Source organism: Desarmillaria tabescens (assembly GCF_030435595.1).
Source record: "Desarmillaria tabescens strain CCBAS 213 chromosome Unknown EV420scaffold_8, whole genome shotgun sequence".
NCBI classification, from domain to species: Eukaryota; Fungi; Basidiomycota; class Agaricomycetes; order Agaricales; family Physalacriaceae; genus Desarmillaria; species Desarmillaria tabescens.
The window spans coordinates 558442-573406 of NW_026848307.1; the positions used below are offsets into that span (position 1 = coordinate 558442).

The window sequence follows — 14965 nt, forward strand, 5'->3', positions numbered from 1 at the left end:
AATTTCGGGGCTTCCTTTCCCTAGATAGACGCTCATACCAAGGGGCCAGTACTGAAATCAAACCAGTCAGCAATAACACCTCAAAGAGCAACTGTAAGGACACACGTTGTACTGGATACGACGGATGGACGATCAGGAGCCTGGGACATTTGTCTGGAAAGGACCCTGGAATGAAGGGATGGGCGAGAGAACAAACCGGTGGAAACCTGCGGGCGTAAACATATCTATGCACCAATTCAGCGACCTTCGGACTGCACAGCTGATGCCCCCCCGAATCCCGGCTGGCCTTATTCATTGATCGAGAAGGACTGCCTGAGAATAAGGACAACCCGAACAGCGGACCGCCACCGTGGGTCATTCGAGAGATGGATACGTGTGCCGATCAAATGCCACAAACCAGTTGAGTAAGTATGGGGTTGACGTGGACGACATTGACTAAGTCTGAGAAACGACAAGGAAAACACGTCTTGGATATTTGCTGGACACGTCGGGCATCGGAGAAACTACGGACGAGGCTTGCGTGTACCAATGGGGAATGAATTCGACTCCGTTGAAGACTGATACTCTCATGCTGCAGGATTGTATCATTGATAATGTGACCCAGCTATCCTTGAATAACACAGCAGTGGTCTATCCGAATAAAGTGAGGAACCAAGAGGAGGACTCAGGAGGATATGAATGAATAATCAGTCACCTCATTTAGGAAGCTACCACTGGTGATATCTTCTTCCAGTCTGTGAAGCTTTGAGAAGTCGGACTGTCCAATCGAATCTTTGGAGTTTTTAATCATGACTGCAGCTATTGCACGCACACAGCTCAAGTCGGAGTCAAGAGTCAAAAAGTGCCAGAGCAGTAAAGTACAAATCCCAAATACAGAAAACATTTCCTGCATTACACATTATCATTTACCCGTACATATTTTTGCAAAAGATACATACGCTCTAGAAGAGATCAATCGGAGCATTGGAGGACAAGGATGGTGATTGAGTGAAGCAGAGTTGGCTTTGTCATCACCCGCCCCTTGTCCTTGTACTTCTCGGTGCCTCTCGGTCCCTTGCTGGGCCGCACCTGTCCATATTCCCATTGGCCTTCTCCTCGGCTTTTTATACATCGCCACTCAAATCAGGCCTTGTCGAGTTAATTTAGCTCGATATCACGATGCATCATGACCGTGCCTGGTACTTAATAGCTCGCCGTCCAACACTATGAGGATCTTTCTGTTCCGAGATTGCACATTGAAGATGCGATGGATCAAAAGCTGGGCACAGGGTGCGACTCTTTGTAAGTCCTCGTGAAAGAAGAAATAAATATCTCTTGTCCGCATCTGACGGAATGGGATTGCAGGTTGCATTTGTTATTGCTCTGGTTGCGCTGCGAATACAATCCGGAGCAGAGAGGAACGGCGGGCATGGATGGACGAAGACTCATGTTGCATCATTGCATCTCTCAGATCCTTGCCAACTTGAAAGAGGCTCCGCTTAAACATGATCTTCGGACCCAGATCACAACCGACCTTACCCAGATAGCTGAAATTCGACTCTTGCAGTAGTACTGGAAGAAAAGTCATCGGTTTTCGTTAATCTGGTTCGTATCGGTCGTCTCTCTCTCAGGAATTATGCTGGAATTGATACGAGCTCAGATGATTTGTATCCTGACCAAGTCAATCCCCCGACATCCGCACAACACTTCTCTTTGGGCATACTTTTCCGCCGGCAAGTTCTTCTCCCCGAGTGGGGTCGACAATCGCAAACTTCTGTGCCTATCGTGATTGCACCAAAATACTGACCAATGAACATGTTCAGTGAGTAAATTTCGAACGAGAAGGCAGTGTCCATGATCACCGCGACTGCGGGAGGATCTAGAGCACAAATTCGCGTCTCTGCTTGTCCTTAAGAATAGGATCCCCTGGGCCTGGCTGTAGATATCTTTTTTTCTCTGCCAAGTCCTCGAACGCCCTTCTCAATTCCCCGATTGGCGTCTAAATTTTTGACTTCTTCACCTTCACCTGGCTGCCCGCCACCCCTGGACCTTCAGTCGACTATCGCCAAAGCCTATCGGGACGCGAGCCGACCTCTAGTCTGGGTTGGATACGGCTTCCATTTGATCAGTGAGTACCCCATGGTTGATAATCCATACGGACACCCTTGGTCACGGAGACGGCTCACAATGACTACCCTCATCCCCTGGCATAGGCGATACGGAGATAACACGACACTACCAGCAGTACCCTGCTGGCTGGGGGTTTTGTCGTCCTTTCAGATGCGAATGGGCCAGAAATCAGCCAGGTGCAGATCATCTTGGCTTGCATGGACGACTTACCATGGCTGCATTTATCTGGCGTCGAAGAAGCTAGGTGACATGAATGCTTGTCCTAGAAGTCTTTACGGCTTTACCTGGGCCACTAGGCCTTCAGCTCTGTGTGGGGCCGTAACTTCCAGAACTATGAATGCCCATTGACCAACGTAAGTCTTGCTGTTGTCGACGTCACTGGAGGACGGGGGACTGGTACAGCTTCCATATCTAAACGATGCGAAATTCTGTGGAAGTACTTACTGGTCCCTGTTATCGCCCGGTTACATAGAGTCCACGGCCCTCTCCCTGAAGCGGGGGACCAGCCCGTACGTCAAAGTGGACCGAATTTAAGGCTGGAGCCCCGACTCTTCCGCTGTCCTTGGGGATACGATCGGTAGTTATTAAGAGCGAATGATTGATAGCCGTGCATCTGAATTGTTCTAAAGCCTCCCTCGAAACTTTAGGTGTCACGTCTGGATTAATCCGAGACTCGATGGGACCGGTACCGAACGGGAATCTCGAACAGCGTCTCACCATGAGTGTGCATCGTCCGAGTCGGGATCTGTCGATGATCTAATCGTTCACTAGTACTGTTAGCAGCTATTGAGGACACCTCGCGGATAGGCGACAGCGAAGAGGGTTCGTATTTCGTCATCTTATCGTCCTGTAGGCTGTGCATCTCTCCTCTGATAACAATCTGGTCAGTTGCTACGACAGTTGCTTCAAAATGAGTACCATCGCCTTTCGCTCCCGATATCTTGTTTCGTATCTACCATGTCTCGTCGAACTGGAAATGAATATATTAATACAAAATCCTTTCTCCTCAGAAAAGGGTGATTTTAAGACATATTTTGCCTGAAAACACGTACTAGCGAAAGTCTATGCCGTAATGGTTCTCGGGTTTTGCGGGGTATAAGGGAGTCTAGATCAGCATAACGTAGCGGGCTTAAACCGTGGCAACACAGCGCATGTTTTTCTGTCATTTTTCACTGTATCTTGTGCTCGCCAGCTCGTAGAATACGCATGTTTAATTGGTTTTTTCTTTCTTTTTTGTTGTTTCATCTCCATCGATCTTTCAGACGTGATGTGGCGGTGCATCAAACGCCTTAGACGCGTGGGAGCCTGGTGAAGTCATCATTAGACGGCGAATTTGAATACCCCTCACTTTCTCCTTGACTCCAACCACCACCATCGCTATACCCCCATCCCGCCGAATTGCACCATGAGTCGCGCATTCTGTATCCCTGGAATCGTATTCCTCTTTTGCGCATTCGTTCTCAGCTTTTTGACGTCCATCTCGCTGCCCTATCTCACTGGGCTTGACATTGCTCGTACCTCTGTGGCTAACGCTGGAAGGGTTCAAGGTCAGGGTGTTGTCGAGATTCGAGTATGTGCTCTTCATGTCATTTTGCGGCAAGGCGGGCTGATTTTTGTTGCACTATTAGCTTGGGATTTGGTACTTGCTCTCCACAAAAGTGGCATGACCTACAGCGCTTATTTTTCGTTGCTTTATAGGGCGGAGTGCGACTACCAGACAAATGGAGATCGTACCTGCGGAGATGCTTCACATGGATATACCTTGTTTATTCAGAACGCAGCGGGTACGGAGACGGTTGATATTGGGAGCTCGTGGACCCGAGGATTGGCCGTTCACCCCGTTGGTCAGTCTCAAGTCTTCTTAATCCTTCAATATAAAATTCTGATAACCATGTAAATAGCGACTGCTGTGACCTTCATTGCCCTCTTGATGTCGTTTTCCCAGCATGTTACTGTCACCTTGTTCGCTTCGCTCACGTCTTTCCTCGCCGCCATGCTCACCCTCATCGCATTCGCCTGCGACATCGCCCTGTTCGCGTATCTCAAGCACCAGGTTAACAAGCTCGACGACTTGGATCCCAGCACCAGAACCGGCCCAGGTACTGATGTTGTTAAAGCGCCTGCATTGATATTAATTCATTTTTAGGGTTCTGGCTCACGTTCGTATCGCTCATTTTGCTTCTCCTTGCAGGATGCACGGTGTGCTTTGGCCGTCGTAAGGAGCGCCTATCTGGTGCTTCTTCCTACCCTAGCTACCCCATGTCGTCAACCAAGAAGCCATTCTGGCAGCGCTTCCGCCGCAACTAGATGCTCCTCCACTCTTTTAGAACATTGCTATACCATTTCCTATCTCCAGCTCCGTTTATGAAGCTTTTCTTTGATTGTTACCCGACCGTATTTATTTGATTCATCGTTGTTTTCCTGATTTGATGTCCAATACACCTATGTATTGCAATGCCAAAGTTCCGGAGTGATAACATTCCCTGGATAGGGTATCATGCCCTCAATCCCCGCCAATCGGATTCCTGTGGTCATCCGATGTCCTTGCACCTTGCTCCACCCATTATTTGTACTATGCTTTGCCAGCATGCCAACCACGATTCTTTCAGCCGCGTGCATCGTTCTTCAGCGCACAATACGCCTTGCAGACCATAACATAATAGTAGCACCAAGAGCCGTAATTAAATATGCCTTCTCTTTCCATCGTATCCACGACCAGGCTGCTGCGCTTGATAACATGATCGTCAGGGAAAGCTCGATCTTTGATACACACCTCCAATTCAATCCCATCACCGCCAGGCCTTCCCTGCACACAGAAAGGCGCGTCGCCCATCAATACTCTGGGGCTCCTTGGGAAGGCTGCACGATGGGTACTTGCAGGTGAACGCGTATGTATCCAGCAGGGTCTCGATACGCGCCGTACGGTGCTTCAGGATTTCATCAAGCAAGAGATAAAGATCTGATAGTCGGTTTGAAAGCCGTGATATCGAAAGTGAATGAAACGTGTGCCGAGCGCAAATAGCGTTGGGAGCACAGCTTAATAACGATTAGATGGTTGAGCGGTGGAAAAGATGGTAGGCAAAGAACGAACCTATGATTGATATGAGACGGAGCTAGTGAAACGCTCTTCCAACGGCCTTGACAGTTTTCCGATGTTCATTATGTTCGTATCAATGATGCCCTCGTTTTTTTCTTGCGATCGTGGAGATGCAAAAACGCCTCCTTCTCCTTAAGTGAGGCGTTCTGCACCACGAGGGTAAGGAGCCGCGATGCGTGAGATATGTCGCCGTTCACGGTTGGGATGACCTCGGTAAGACGATGACGAGGCGCTCTCGCAGGATGAGGTCCCCTGGTGCTAGGTCTGGAAAAAATACCTTTCCCAGCACAGGGAACGTCGTCTATGGTGTAGGTTATGTAGAACGGGGTCTCTAGGCAGGAAAATATTGTCCATGGGGTCGTCCTCGTTGCTAATGGCGCGACGCAGAGTTCGTGGGTATACGAACATGGTGGTGGAATGACTTCAGAGCGAAGATACAATGAGAAATGTAGCGAGAAGAAAAGGACATTTTGGAGTCGTTAATCAGAGGGCAGTGAACGTCTTGCTCAAGAGATATCGGTGGTAGTGGAAGAGATGGTTATATTCTGAAATGGGACAAGAAAACTCCAAAGATAAAAGAAATCTACAGATAATCACAAATTGATGACAAACTCCCGTTTCGGCAAGCAACTATCAGGACAAAAGTCCTCGCGCCCAGCTACCCACCTTCGACATCTTCACCTTCTTGCGTGGCTCGATGGTATACTCAGTGACCTCAGTATTCCAATGTACACGCTTTGTATCTGCTTCATCGTCATCCCCATTGACAAGATGCAGCTCTCCCAGTACATTTCGTTCAGGACCCTCAATCGAGACCGCTGATGCGTTAGCCGCATACAGGTCGTAGTAGGAGCCATAGACGGATTCAAACGAGAACGGGGTCTCAGTTGTCTGTTGGCTCAGCTGGACAGGTGGAGAAAGCGCGGCATTCGTGTTAGGGAACGCAGACAACTGGCTTTGCAGGGAGGCCAGACTGTCGTAGGGCGCATATACTCCAATTGGCTGATATGTGAGGTCCTGAATAGGTGGCGAGGGGGTGTACTGGAAGTCTGACTGGCTGTCGAAGGCTAGCAACGCGGTCTGCCGTCTGGTGCCATCGGCAAAGACGTACGTGTCGCTGAATGACTCTGGATGAGAGATGAACGCTGACGCTGCCAGGGCTGTAGGTTCGGATACTGCATAGCCAGTCCATGCATTGCTGGCGAACGTGTACGTGTCATTGTTACGGTTGAGACCGTCAATAAAGACGTGAAAGTGGGCATCGAGCGGGCGTGGACTGAGGTCAGGAAGGGTTGGTAGCGACCTTGATGCGAGTCTGCCACAGGACCTTTCTGTTTGTGCCGTCTCCAACTGAAGCTGGGCATTGAGGGACGACAACTGTTTCTCCAGGGCCTTCTTTCTCGCCTTGTTCTTGTCGCGAGCAGACTTGGCTTCTTGGCAGAGACTCTCGATTTCGCGTAGCTGGGCCTCCAGTGTACGGGCAGTCTCGAGAACGTCGAATGCAACGGGCGCGGTAACGGCGATACGGGTGCTAGACATGTTGAAAGGATCGTACTGCCAGTAGGATGGTTGTGGTTGGAAACAGAAGGTGGTTGGACTTGGTACGATCGATTTCCGGCCGTAGAACTTGAACCAGCACCACCTCGCCCTTTGCCAACCATGCCAGATATCTCGCCACTTGCATCCGACATTATCAACAAGGTCCCGGACTTGCTGCACAAGCTGAATCGTTACCTGGACCAGAATGGAAAGCTTGTAGTCCAATGCGATAACTTGGAGGCGGAGATAGCCCTCGTCACCACACGCCTGGAGACTCAGCGACAAATTCGCGAAAGGATGAGTTCCGTCAAGAAGCCTGAAGCTGAAGGTTCGTATGTCTGTCTTCTAGTCCGCTACGCTTTTAATTTCAACTGCGTCTACAGTGGACTTCAGCTTCACCCGTGGAGAGAACCCTCTCCAGAAGAACGAAGGTTCGCCTGTCTTCTAGTCCAGTGACGCACCGCACCTCACCGCAATTTCAGAGGTCATCAAGCAGACCCAGACGAATAAAGGCGAGCACCTCTTCATCGATCCACCTGGGTCGAAGTAATTAGAATCATCCGCGTTCCGCGTTTTCAGAAAACGATGCCCTCGCGATGGTAGTAACACCTAAAGCAAGCGCCGATAAAAAGGGTAAAGAGGTAAGCATAATCGTGTGGCCTCCACTCCAAGCCTTGTTCATATATTTAGAACGAGCGATTCCAGTGCGACATCGGTGCTAGCCTTCGCGATGGACATACGAGGACGGACATCTCGGGCGAAGAAGCCATGTCTCTATCTAGATTCTAGAAATTTGTATTCAAGGTCGCAATGATGCATTCAGTTCCCATCCGGTCCCGTAAAATGGGAAATGTGTTGCATACCTGCATACCTCCTCGGAGGCTGAACACTGATACGCCCGATTGCCGCGCATATCATGCAGCGTTCAGCCATTGAAATGTCAATGCTAGATACCAATTCCGAGTTCGGAGTGACGGAGCAGCTGGTGCATTAGGTGTGGCGTGCATTTTTTTTCATACGTTAGTGGCACTGTGCATGCTGATTTGTTGCCAACATGCAGGACAACTTTGGCCGATCCCATGTACGTATTGTACAGAAATGCCTTCCGGCCATTCGGCCTGTCGAAATTCGGTATACTGATAATGCACCGCGGTTGACTCGTCCGCCCACCCGACTACCTTGTCGGTTGCCGGAATGCTCATGTGCTCTGTGGATCCCCATGCGTTATTCATCGAAACCGAGATACCTGTCTGTTTTGACGGTCGCCTGCAACTATTCAGACCTCAACTAACCACCGAACAGCGTATCCCAGGTTGGACCACTAGCCGACGGGATACAAACGTTCCGCGTACAACTTTTAGTAGTGCATGCCACACAATCCTTTCAAACGCCCGTCCTGACATTAAACTTCTGCACTATGGAACTACCTGCATCAAGCAAAGAGCTTCATATTCAGCTAGAAGGCGCCAAAATAGTGGCGGGGTCTCACGGAGTGCCTCAACGAGGTTTTTGCGTTGCCCTCGAATGGTAACATGGTGTTGGCCGATTCTTACTGATCGCCTGGTGCTTCTTGCATTGACTTTACATCAATCTTCTTGGTCTTTATAGCCAGGAACAAACCAACAAGACTAATAGTCGCCGACGCTTTTCTTGGTGCGTCATCAACGCTGACTGCACCCGGCTGTAGAGGGATGACACGAGCGCTCCTTCGTTCTAAAAATTTGCGGCCAGCACAAGTCTTTACCCAATGATCAGACTTCCTATCAGCGTCGTTGAGTCGGTGTGGATCGACCCACCATCCCTATTCGTCAATTCAGTTACTGCACACGAGCCATTTTCTTCACGCCCGCCTGTCCCCACCTGATCTTCAGCCCTAGTACCGAAAAGGTGTCTTCGAATTCTTCCTGTCATGCAACCCAAAAAGCAAGATTGGCTCCTGAGACGTGATTTCGATAGAGGCGGTAGCGGTCAGGTTACGGTTTCGCGAATGGGTTTCATGATCATCGGTTGCGATGAAACTTTCGCCTTGGCCTTCTTCGGCCAATTTTTTGGTTTGTTCGTGGACACTGTAAATCGGGGTTTGTATACGATGTGTGGAGTGCTTATGTTGATCCATCTACAGTCGTGTTCAGCCTTTAAAAGCAGGGTTACGGTACTGGTCAGTTGTCGATATCTTTCATTTTACTTTCAATTAATATGCCATCCCCCCTGCCTGCGTCCTTCTCAGTACTCGTTTTCTTCGTCTTCATCGTGTGCTGGTATGCTACTGCTCGCAGAGCCCGACGACCAGACGGACCAACCCCAGCTTGGTTTATCGGGAACGTCTTACAAATCCCTTCCAATAATCCGGAGCATAAATTTACAGAATGGGCACGTACCTACGGTGGGTATCGTTTTCTGGGAGTTCTAAGAACTACTGACCGGGTCTACAGGCGATGTCATTTATCTAAAGGTTTTTAGCCAGTCTCTGATCGTCCTAAACAGCCGTGAGGCTGCCCGAGAGTTACTGGAGCAACGTGGCGCTATGTATTCCGATCGCCCGCGTTTTGTACTATTCTCCGAAATGTATAGTTACAACCCACCTCTTGTTCCAGCCGTTCACTTTTTTCGTCAGGATGGGATGGCAAAACGCGTCTACGCACGTCAGATAGTATGTCGCCGAGTTTGTTTGCTGGATTCTCCAAGCTAATGTCGGCTAGTGGGGCCCGATTCCGAAAACATAGGCGCTTCATGAATCAAACGTTCAACCAACAGGCTGTCGCGGACCTTCAACCTATACAGATAAAGGAGGCTCTAACTTTGATGGAAGGACTGACTGCGACTCCTGAGTTATTTATTGACCATATTAGACGGTGAGTGCCATTGCTGCGGAGCATACCGTCGCCTATATTTTCCACTACAGATACGCCGGTGCCACAATCCTGAAAATCGCCTACGGAGCGGACGTTAAGTCAAGTGATGACCTCTATATCAAGCTAGGTCAGTGATTCATTTTTGTTTTACTTTGGTGATGGGTGCCCTGAGGAATACGTTTGTAGCCGAAAGAGCAGCCACAATGACTGTACGGTCGGGTACACCCGCCGCTACACTCGTTGATTACTTCCCGGTAATGAGGTGCGTATCGCTTGTTTGACTTTCCGTTGACATCGTATGGCCTGACACTTTCCAGATACATTCCCACATGGGCACCATTTTCCCGTTTCAAACGCGATGCGCTTCAAGTAAAAGCTGCCGTTGACCAAATGATGTCACTTCCCTATGAACGGGTCAAGGAAGAGATGGTATTACTGGTTTATGATCGAGGGTCTCTGCGTCTTCTCTGACGGACTTTGTAGAGCATGGGCACCGCAGCATCGTCGTTGACCTCCCGACTGATAGAGGCACATCTCAACACAGGAAGTATCACGCACGAGGACGAGGAAGACATCAAGGGCGTTGCAGGGACATTATACGCTGCTGCGGAAGATACCGTAAGGTCTCCGTTGAAAACGCTAAATAGCTCAATTATTGATCATTATGTCTTCTAGTCTGTTTGTGTGATCACCTCATTCATCCTGGCCATGGTCCTGTACCCCGAAGTATTTGTCAAGGCACAGGATGAAATGGATGATGTCGTAGGCAGGGCACGATTGCCGGACCTGAATGACAGAGAAGCCCTGCCGTATCTCGATGCTGTCATCAAAGAGGTGTACAGGTTCGTGCGTCATCAAAGGCAGTGAACATTAAAAGAGGCTCATAGATTACTGCAGATGGAATCCTCCGGTACCTTTGGGGATACCTCATCGAGTGATGGGCGACGACATTTACAGGGACCGCTTCATTCCCAAGGGCAGCACCGTTCTGGCAAACGCCTAGTATGTCATTTGGAGTACATCGATGTCGTCAGCGATATTTACGCTGTGCATAGTGCGATCCTGAAGAATTGCCCTGATCCGGATACCTTCCTTCCTGAGCGGTTTGAGGATCCAGAGGTCTTGAACCCCCGGGACGTAATATTTGGATTTGGGAGAAGGTCAGCGGTGGTATTTCAGATGCCTCTGTTCTTGAAGCTGACTGTTGGTGACAGGAAGTGCCCTGGAAGGTATTTCGCTGATGCAGGAGTGTGGCTGGTGCTTTCCATGATCATCTCAGGGTTTGATATATCAAAGGCCAAGGATTCTGAAGGGAACGTGATTACACCTGTTGCCGAATTCGAGTCGGCTTTTGTCCGGTGCGTTGTCGTCGCTGATTCAAGCTGTCTATGACATATGATATATCTTTTCCAGACACCCAAAGAAATTCAAGTGTTGCATCCGACCCCGAAAGTAAAAATGGCTTCGGTCCCGACGAGAGGGCTAATTTGTTACTTAAAGTTGTCGATATTAATGTTCCATATCGTACTCGTGTTATGAATAATTAGGTAAATCCAACTTATTTTGGCGCTCGCCGCTCTGTGGAAAAAATCTTCGGATAAGTTGACAATGACTGTCCATGCGGTGTTCAATGGCCGTCAATCTTTATGTACTTTTTCGTATCGTTATTTACCTTGGTACTACCAGCTGCAAGCGCCACACTTTCAAACTCCGTAATGTCCGCGACTTAGCACCGACCGGCGGCAGGTGCTGCTCTCTCCAAACTTCTTCCTTATCCACAGCCGCCGTGAACCATGCCAACCTTGGCATTCCTCCCCTGCCTATGACATCAAGTAAATGTATTACTGAGCTAACTTTACAGAACGTAACTCTATCGATTCCATATCGATACCCTTGGTGCGCTCCTCGTCGCGGTTTCAGCTTGACTTCGAGGAGTGCGATCACTTTCCTTACTCACCGTCATTTACTTGAGGCGACTGCTTGCCGGATCGGAATTCTCGCGATGATGGACTACGATAGGGATTCTGGAGCATTTGTCCAACCCTACTGACCGGCATCTCATCTTCAAGAAACCAAACAATCATCCAGAATATGGGCGTCTTCCATCTCGGTCCCTGACAGAGGAACCCAATTGGAGCTACCGTTGAACGCACCCCGGGTCGCGCTCTCAGTTACAGGTGGATATGCCGTCGACGCGCTATGTGCCTCCGGTTAACGTATATGTGCGCTCGGAGGCTCTTGGTTACACCTCGGCCCAGGTTTGACTGAATGTGATTACTACTTACTCCCGCTCGACAATAAGGTCCATAAAATTACTCTCAGGAAAGCTCCAGCTGGCCCGTCTCATGATCAGTCCTTCTATCATTGATTCCCTTTGATTCCACATCGTACCCTGGCTCGGGTGCCCACTGGCCCGTGGATTGGAAGGCCCGGATGACCACTATCTGCTTTGCGACGTCCACGAAAGTCGATAATTGAATTGTTCTACGCTTCCAGCCGATGCATCTTCCATCAGAAATTCGAGAAGGCTATCCGATCGAAATGCTTCCTGTCAAGTACTGTTGTACCGCCTTTCGATAGAGCTTGCGCGTTATGTCGCCTGGGTGTATGTTCCGTTCGGGCACTTCGAAACTGCTGTGGCTTCCTTTTATCGGGTATTTCATGTGGATGCGTCTTATTTTCTATTTCTACTCTGTTCCGGAATTCTCATACATACTGCAATGCATCCGCTACGGTGATCGATCCGCATTCAGCCATGTTTTCCAAGTTTAAAAGCGAGGCCGAGAATATGCAATGTATCCTTCCTTCACTCCCTGCCACCATGTTTTCTTCAGAGGCCTCGTCATTGGTGATACCTCTTCTCGTCGCTTTCGCCATCGTCGCGTATGCGAGATATTCGCGCACACATAAACTCTCTGTACCCGATGGACCAAAACCGACTTGGTTCATCGGTAACGTCCTGCAAATTCAGTCAAGTCATCCTGAAGAAACGTTCACAGAGTGGGGAGCCCTCTACGGTTAGACAGTGATTCCTACATCGTTTGGGAATGTCGTGACCAATCTCATTTGCAGGCGATGTCGTCCATTTCAAAGTGTTCAGCCAGTCCACAGTTGTCCTCAGCAGCATTCAAACTGCTCAAGAATTACTTGAGCGCAGGAGCGCTATATACTCTGATCGTCCACGATTCGTTCTACTAGCAGAGATGTACATTATGCTTCATTCTTCACCCTCGACCGTGTCTGACATTTTTCCCCGTATAGGATGGGATGGAACCATTCAACTACACATATTCGATAGTAAGTTTCTTCCCGTTCTCTTGGAGACGTCTAGTGAACGGAAATTTGCTAGTGGACCGCGTTTCCGGAAACACAGACGTTTCATTCACCAAACTTTCAACCACCGTGCCGTTAAGGATCTTGAACCCATACAAAATCGGTCAGCACAAGCATTGATGAAGGGGCTAGCCGACAGTCCTGAGGTATTTTTGGATCATATCAGAAGGTTAGTGCTTCTTATTACGGATGATGATCTCGCCTGAATGAACAACATCAACAGCTATGCCGCGGCTAGTATTCTTAAAATCGCGTATGGTGCCGAGGTCAAATCAAATGATGATCTTACTCTCAAGCTAGGTCAGTTATGGTTACTTCCTTGGTCGCTTGAAGTTGATGTCTTCTAGCTGAGAAGGCCTTGAAGATGACGATACAATCCGGCTCACCGGCTGCTACATTAGTGGATTACTTCCCGCTGATGAGGTTGGTGGCGCGTCTTGGGAATGAAATTTATAGTGCTGATACCTTTACTTAGGTATATACCCACATGGGCTCCCTTCTCGGCATTCAAACGTGATGCGATAGAAGTCAAAGCCGCAGTAGAACAGATGATGACCATTCCATACGAACAGGTCAAAGAAGAAATAGTAATGAATTCATTTACTACCCCCATCTTTCATTTCATCATTGATTATTTGTTAAAGAATATGGGAACCGCGTCGCCCTCGCTGACCTCGAGGCTGATCAAAGACTGTCTCGTTATGGGTACCATTTCAGACGAAGATGTCGAGGATATCAAAGGTGTGGCTGGGACGTTATATTCTGCGGCCGAAGATACCGTAAGCTTCTCTCAGGTTTGTTGTTAAAACAAGGGCGCTAAAACTTTGATACGGGACAGACTGTTTGTGTGCTCACTTCTTTTATCTTGGCGATGGTTCTCTACCCGAGTACGTTCGCCAAAGCACAGGAAGAAATGGACTTTGTTGTGGGGCGGGGCCGTCTGCCGGATCTATCGGATAGGGAGTCCTTGCCATATCTTGAATCTGTCATCAAGGAAGTTTACAGGTCAGTAGAAATTATGCCGAGGCCTTGGTCCAACAAAGCTAACAGCTTATCGATGAAGATGGAACCCTCCTGTACCCTTAGGCTTGCCCCATCGGGTGATGGAGGATGATATTTTCAGAGATCGTTTTATCCCGAAGGGCAGCACTATTCTCGCGAATATCTAGTACGTTCTTTTTTTTGGCTTTACGAAATTTATTCAGTAATACCACGATTCTAGCGCAATGATGAGAAATTGCTCCAGCCCTGACGTCTTCCGTCCTGAACGATACACAGAAGAACTGGAAGACTTCGACCCTCGCGATGTGGCGTTTGGTTTTGGTAGACGGTAAGGTTCAAGACAAATTGTTATTCGTAACCTTGACACTAAAAAGTTTTCCCGCAGGAAATGTCCCGGGAGGCATTATGCGGACGCGGGGATTTGGATAGCTGTTTCGATGATTGTTTCCTCATTCGATATAACAAAAGCCAAGGACTCGGACGGAAATACCATAACGGTGGTCCCGGAATTCGAATCTTCTTTTGTGAGGTATGTGAAGGCATATCATTCTACTTGGCATCTAGACTCAAGGCCTTCGAAGGCATCCCAAGGCGTTTAAATGCTCCATCACTCCGAGGACGCTATGATCCCCAATGCTTATAATTATGGATTTTCGGTCAGTGTTAGGTTGGTTTTATTTCGGACATGGACATGGACTTGATTCGCATCTAAATTATGGTTAGCAAAATGTATGTGTGTATTCATACGATGTACTTAAAATTCTAATGTACACATGACTCTTGTACTTATTGGCGATTTGAGACGCGGCAGCTTCAGCCGATATGTGCTAAATTGAGTTCCGCTCATCCAGCCGTGTCCCGGCAACCTGTTCTGGTTTTGTCGGAGTTCGTAATCTCAGTTATCGGCTGGGCCTGACACTGACTTCGGTTTATGGTGATTCATTACCTGGATCCACAAGCTTCGGGGTCTCTTCGCACAGATCCTATCGATGATACATTTCCGGTACCGAGGGAAATGGACGTTCCACGCCGA

At 48.7% G+C, this 14965-nt stretch overlaps 5 protein-coding genes across 5 annotated transcripts; 3 read left to right on the forward strand and 2 right to left on the reverse strand.

The window, feature by feature from the left end:
* Positions 1–292: 292 nt before the first annotated feature.
* Positions 293–1044, reverse strand: EV420DRAFT_1150360 (uncharacterized protein). Its single transcript, XM_060466094.1, has 4 exons — positions 939–1044; positions 812–886; positions 695–757; positions 293–630 (listed from the first exon to the last, which is right to left on the reverse strand). The coding sequence occupies exons 2-4, from the start codon at positions 881–883 to the stop codon at positions 436–438; spliced, it is 330 nt and encodes a 109-aa protein (XP_060334486.1). The 5' UTR covers positions 884–886; positions 939–1044; the 3' UTR covers positions 293–435.
* A 2225-nt stretch (positions 1045–3269) lies between these two features.
* Positions 3270–4589, forward strand: EV420DRAFT_1304042 (uncharacterized protein). Its single transcript, XM_060468444.1, has 5 exons — positions 3270–3679; positions 3738–3748; positions 3808–3953; positions 4011–4208; positions 4256–4589. The coding sequence occupies exons 1-5, from the start codon at positions 3515–3517 to the stop codon at positions 4414–4416; spliced, it is 681 nt and encodes a 226-aa protein (XP_060334487.1). The 5' UTR covers positions 3270–3514; the 3' UTR covers positions 4417–4589.
* Positions 4590–5737: 1148 nt separating this feature from the next.
* Positions 5738–6745, reverse strand: EV420DRAFT_1761357 (uncharacterized protein; the record flags this gene model as incomplete). The annotated part of the gene is made up of 1 exon (XM_060480657.1): positions 5738–6745. The coding sequence occupies one exon, from the start codon at positions 6743–6745 to the stop codon at positions 5840–5842; it is 906 nt and encodes a 301-aa protein (XP_060334488.1). The 3' UTR covers positions 5738–5839.
* Positions 6746–8654: 1909 nt separating this feature from the next.
* On the forward strand, positions 8655–11070 carry EV420DRAFT_1732074 (cytochrome P450; the record flags this gene model as incomplete). Its single annotated transcript, XM_060479933.1, has 15 exons — positions 8655–8813; positions 8891–8903; positions 8973–9128; positions 9178–9310; positions 9360–9395; positions 9445–9597; positions 9648–9724; positions 9784–9859; positions 9915–10026; positions 10081–10215; positions 10273–10439; positions 10495–10599; positions 10653–10757; positions 10812–10955; positions 11011–11070. 15 exons carry the CDS (start codon positions 8655–8657, stop codon positions 11051–11053), a joined length of 1614 nt encoding a protein of 537 aa, XP_060334489.1. The 3' UTR covers positions 11054–11070.
* Positions 11071–12000: 930 nt separating this feature from the next.
* On the forward strand, positions 12001–14605 carry EV420DRAFT_1150815 (cytochrome P450). Its single transcript, XM_060466095.1, has 13 exons — positions 12001–12614; positions 12670–12802; positions 12859–12894; positions 12947–13099; positions 13154–13230; positions 13278–13353; positions 13406–13517; positions 13575–13709; positions 13769–13935; positions 13994–14098; positions 14153–14260; positions 14318–14461; positions 14514–14605. Exons 1-13 carry the CDS (start codon positions 12353–12355, stop codon positions 14557–14559), a joined length of 1554 nt encoding a protein of 517 aa, XP_060334490.1. The 5' UTR covers positions 12001–12352; the 3' UTR covers positions 14560–14605.
* The last annotated feature ends 360 nt before the right edge of the window (positions 14606–14965 follow it).

Bases quoted from the DNA above. Each gene is read 5' to 3' on its own strand.
- EV420DRAFT_1150360 (XM_060466094.1), bottom strand. From the start codon at position 883: ATGTTTTCTGTATTTGGGATTTGTACTTTACTGCTCTGGCACTTTTTG. The intron at 758-811 runs GTGCGTGCAATA...TCGATTGGACAG, and splicing joins TTGACTCCGACTTGAGCTGT to TCCGACTTCTCAAAGCTTCA. The intron at 631-694 runs GTGACTGATTAT...TTATTCGGATAG, and splicing joins GTGGTAGCTTCCTAAATGAG to ACCACTGCTGTGTTATTCAA.
- EV420DRAFT_1304042 (XM_060468444.1), top strand. From the start codon at position 3,515: ATGAGTCGCGCATTCTGTATCCCTGGAATCGTATTCCTCTTTTGCGCA. The intron at 3,954-4,010 runs GTCAGTCTCAAG...CCATGTAAATAG, and splicing joins ATTGGCCGTTCACCCCGTTG to CGACTGCTGTGACCTTCATT. The intron at 4,209-4,255 runs GTACTGATGTTG...ATTCATTTTTAG, and splicing joins CAGCACCAGAACCGGCCCAG to GGTTCTGGCTCACGTTCGTA.
- EV420DRAFT_1150815 (XM_060466095.1), top strand. From the start codon at position 12,353: ATGTTTTCCAAGTTTAAAAGCGAGGCCGAGAATATGCAATGTATCCTT. The intron at 13,231-13,277 runs GTCAGTTATGGT...GATGTCTTCTAG, and splicing joins TGATCTTACTCTCAAGCTAG to CTGAGAAGGCCTTGAAGATG. The intron at 13,518-13,574 runs GTAATGAATTCA...TATTTGTTAAAG, and splicing joins AACAGGTCAAAGAAGAAATA to AATATGGGAACCGCGTCGCC.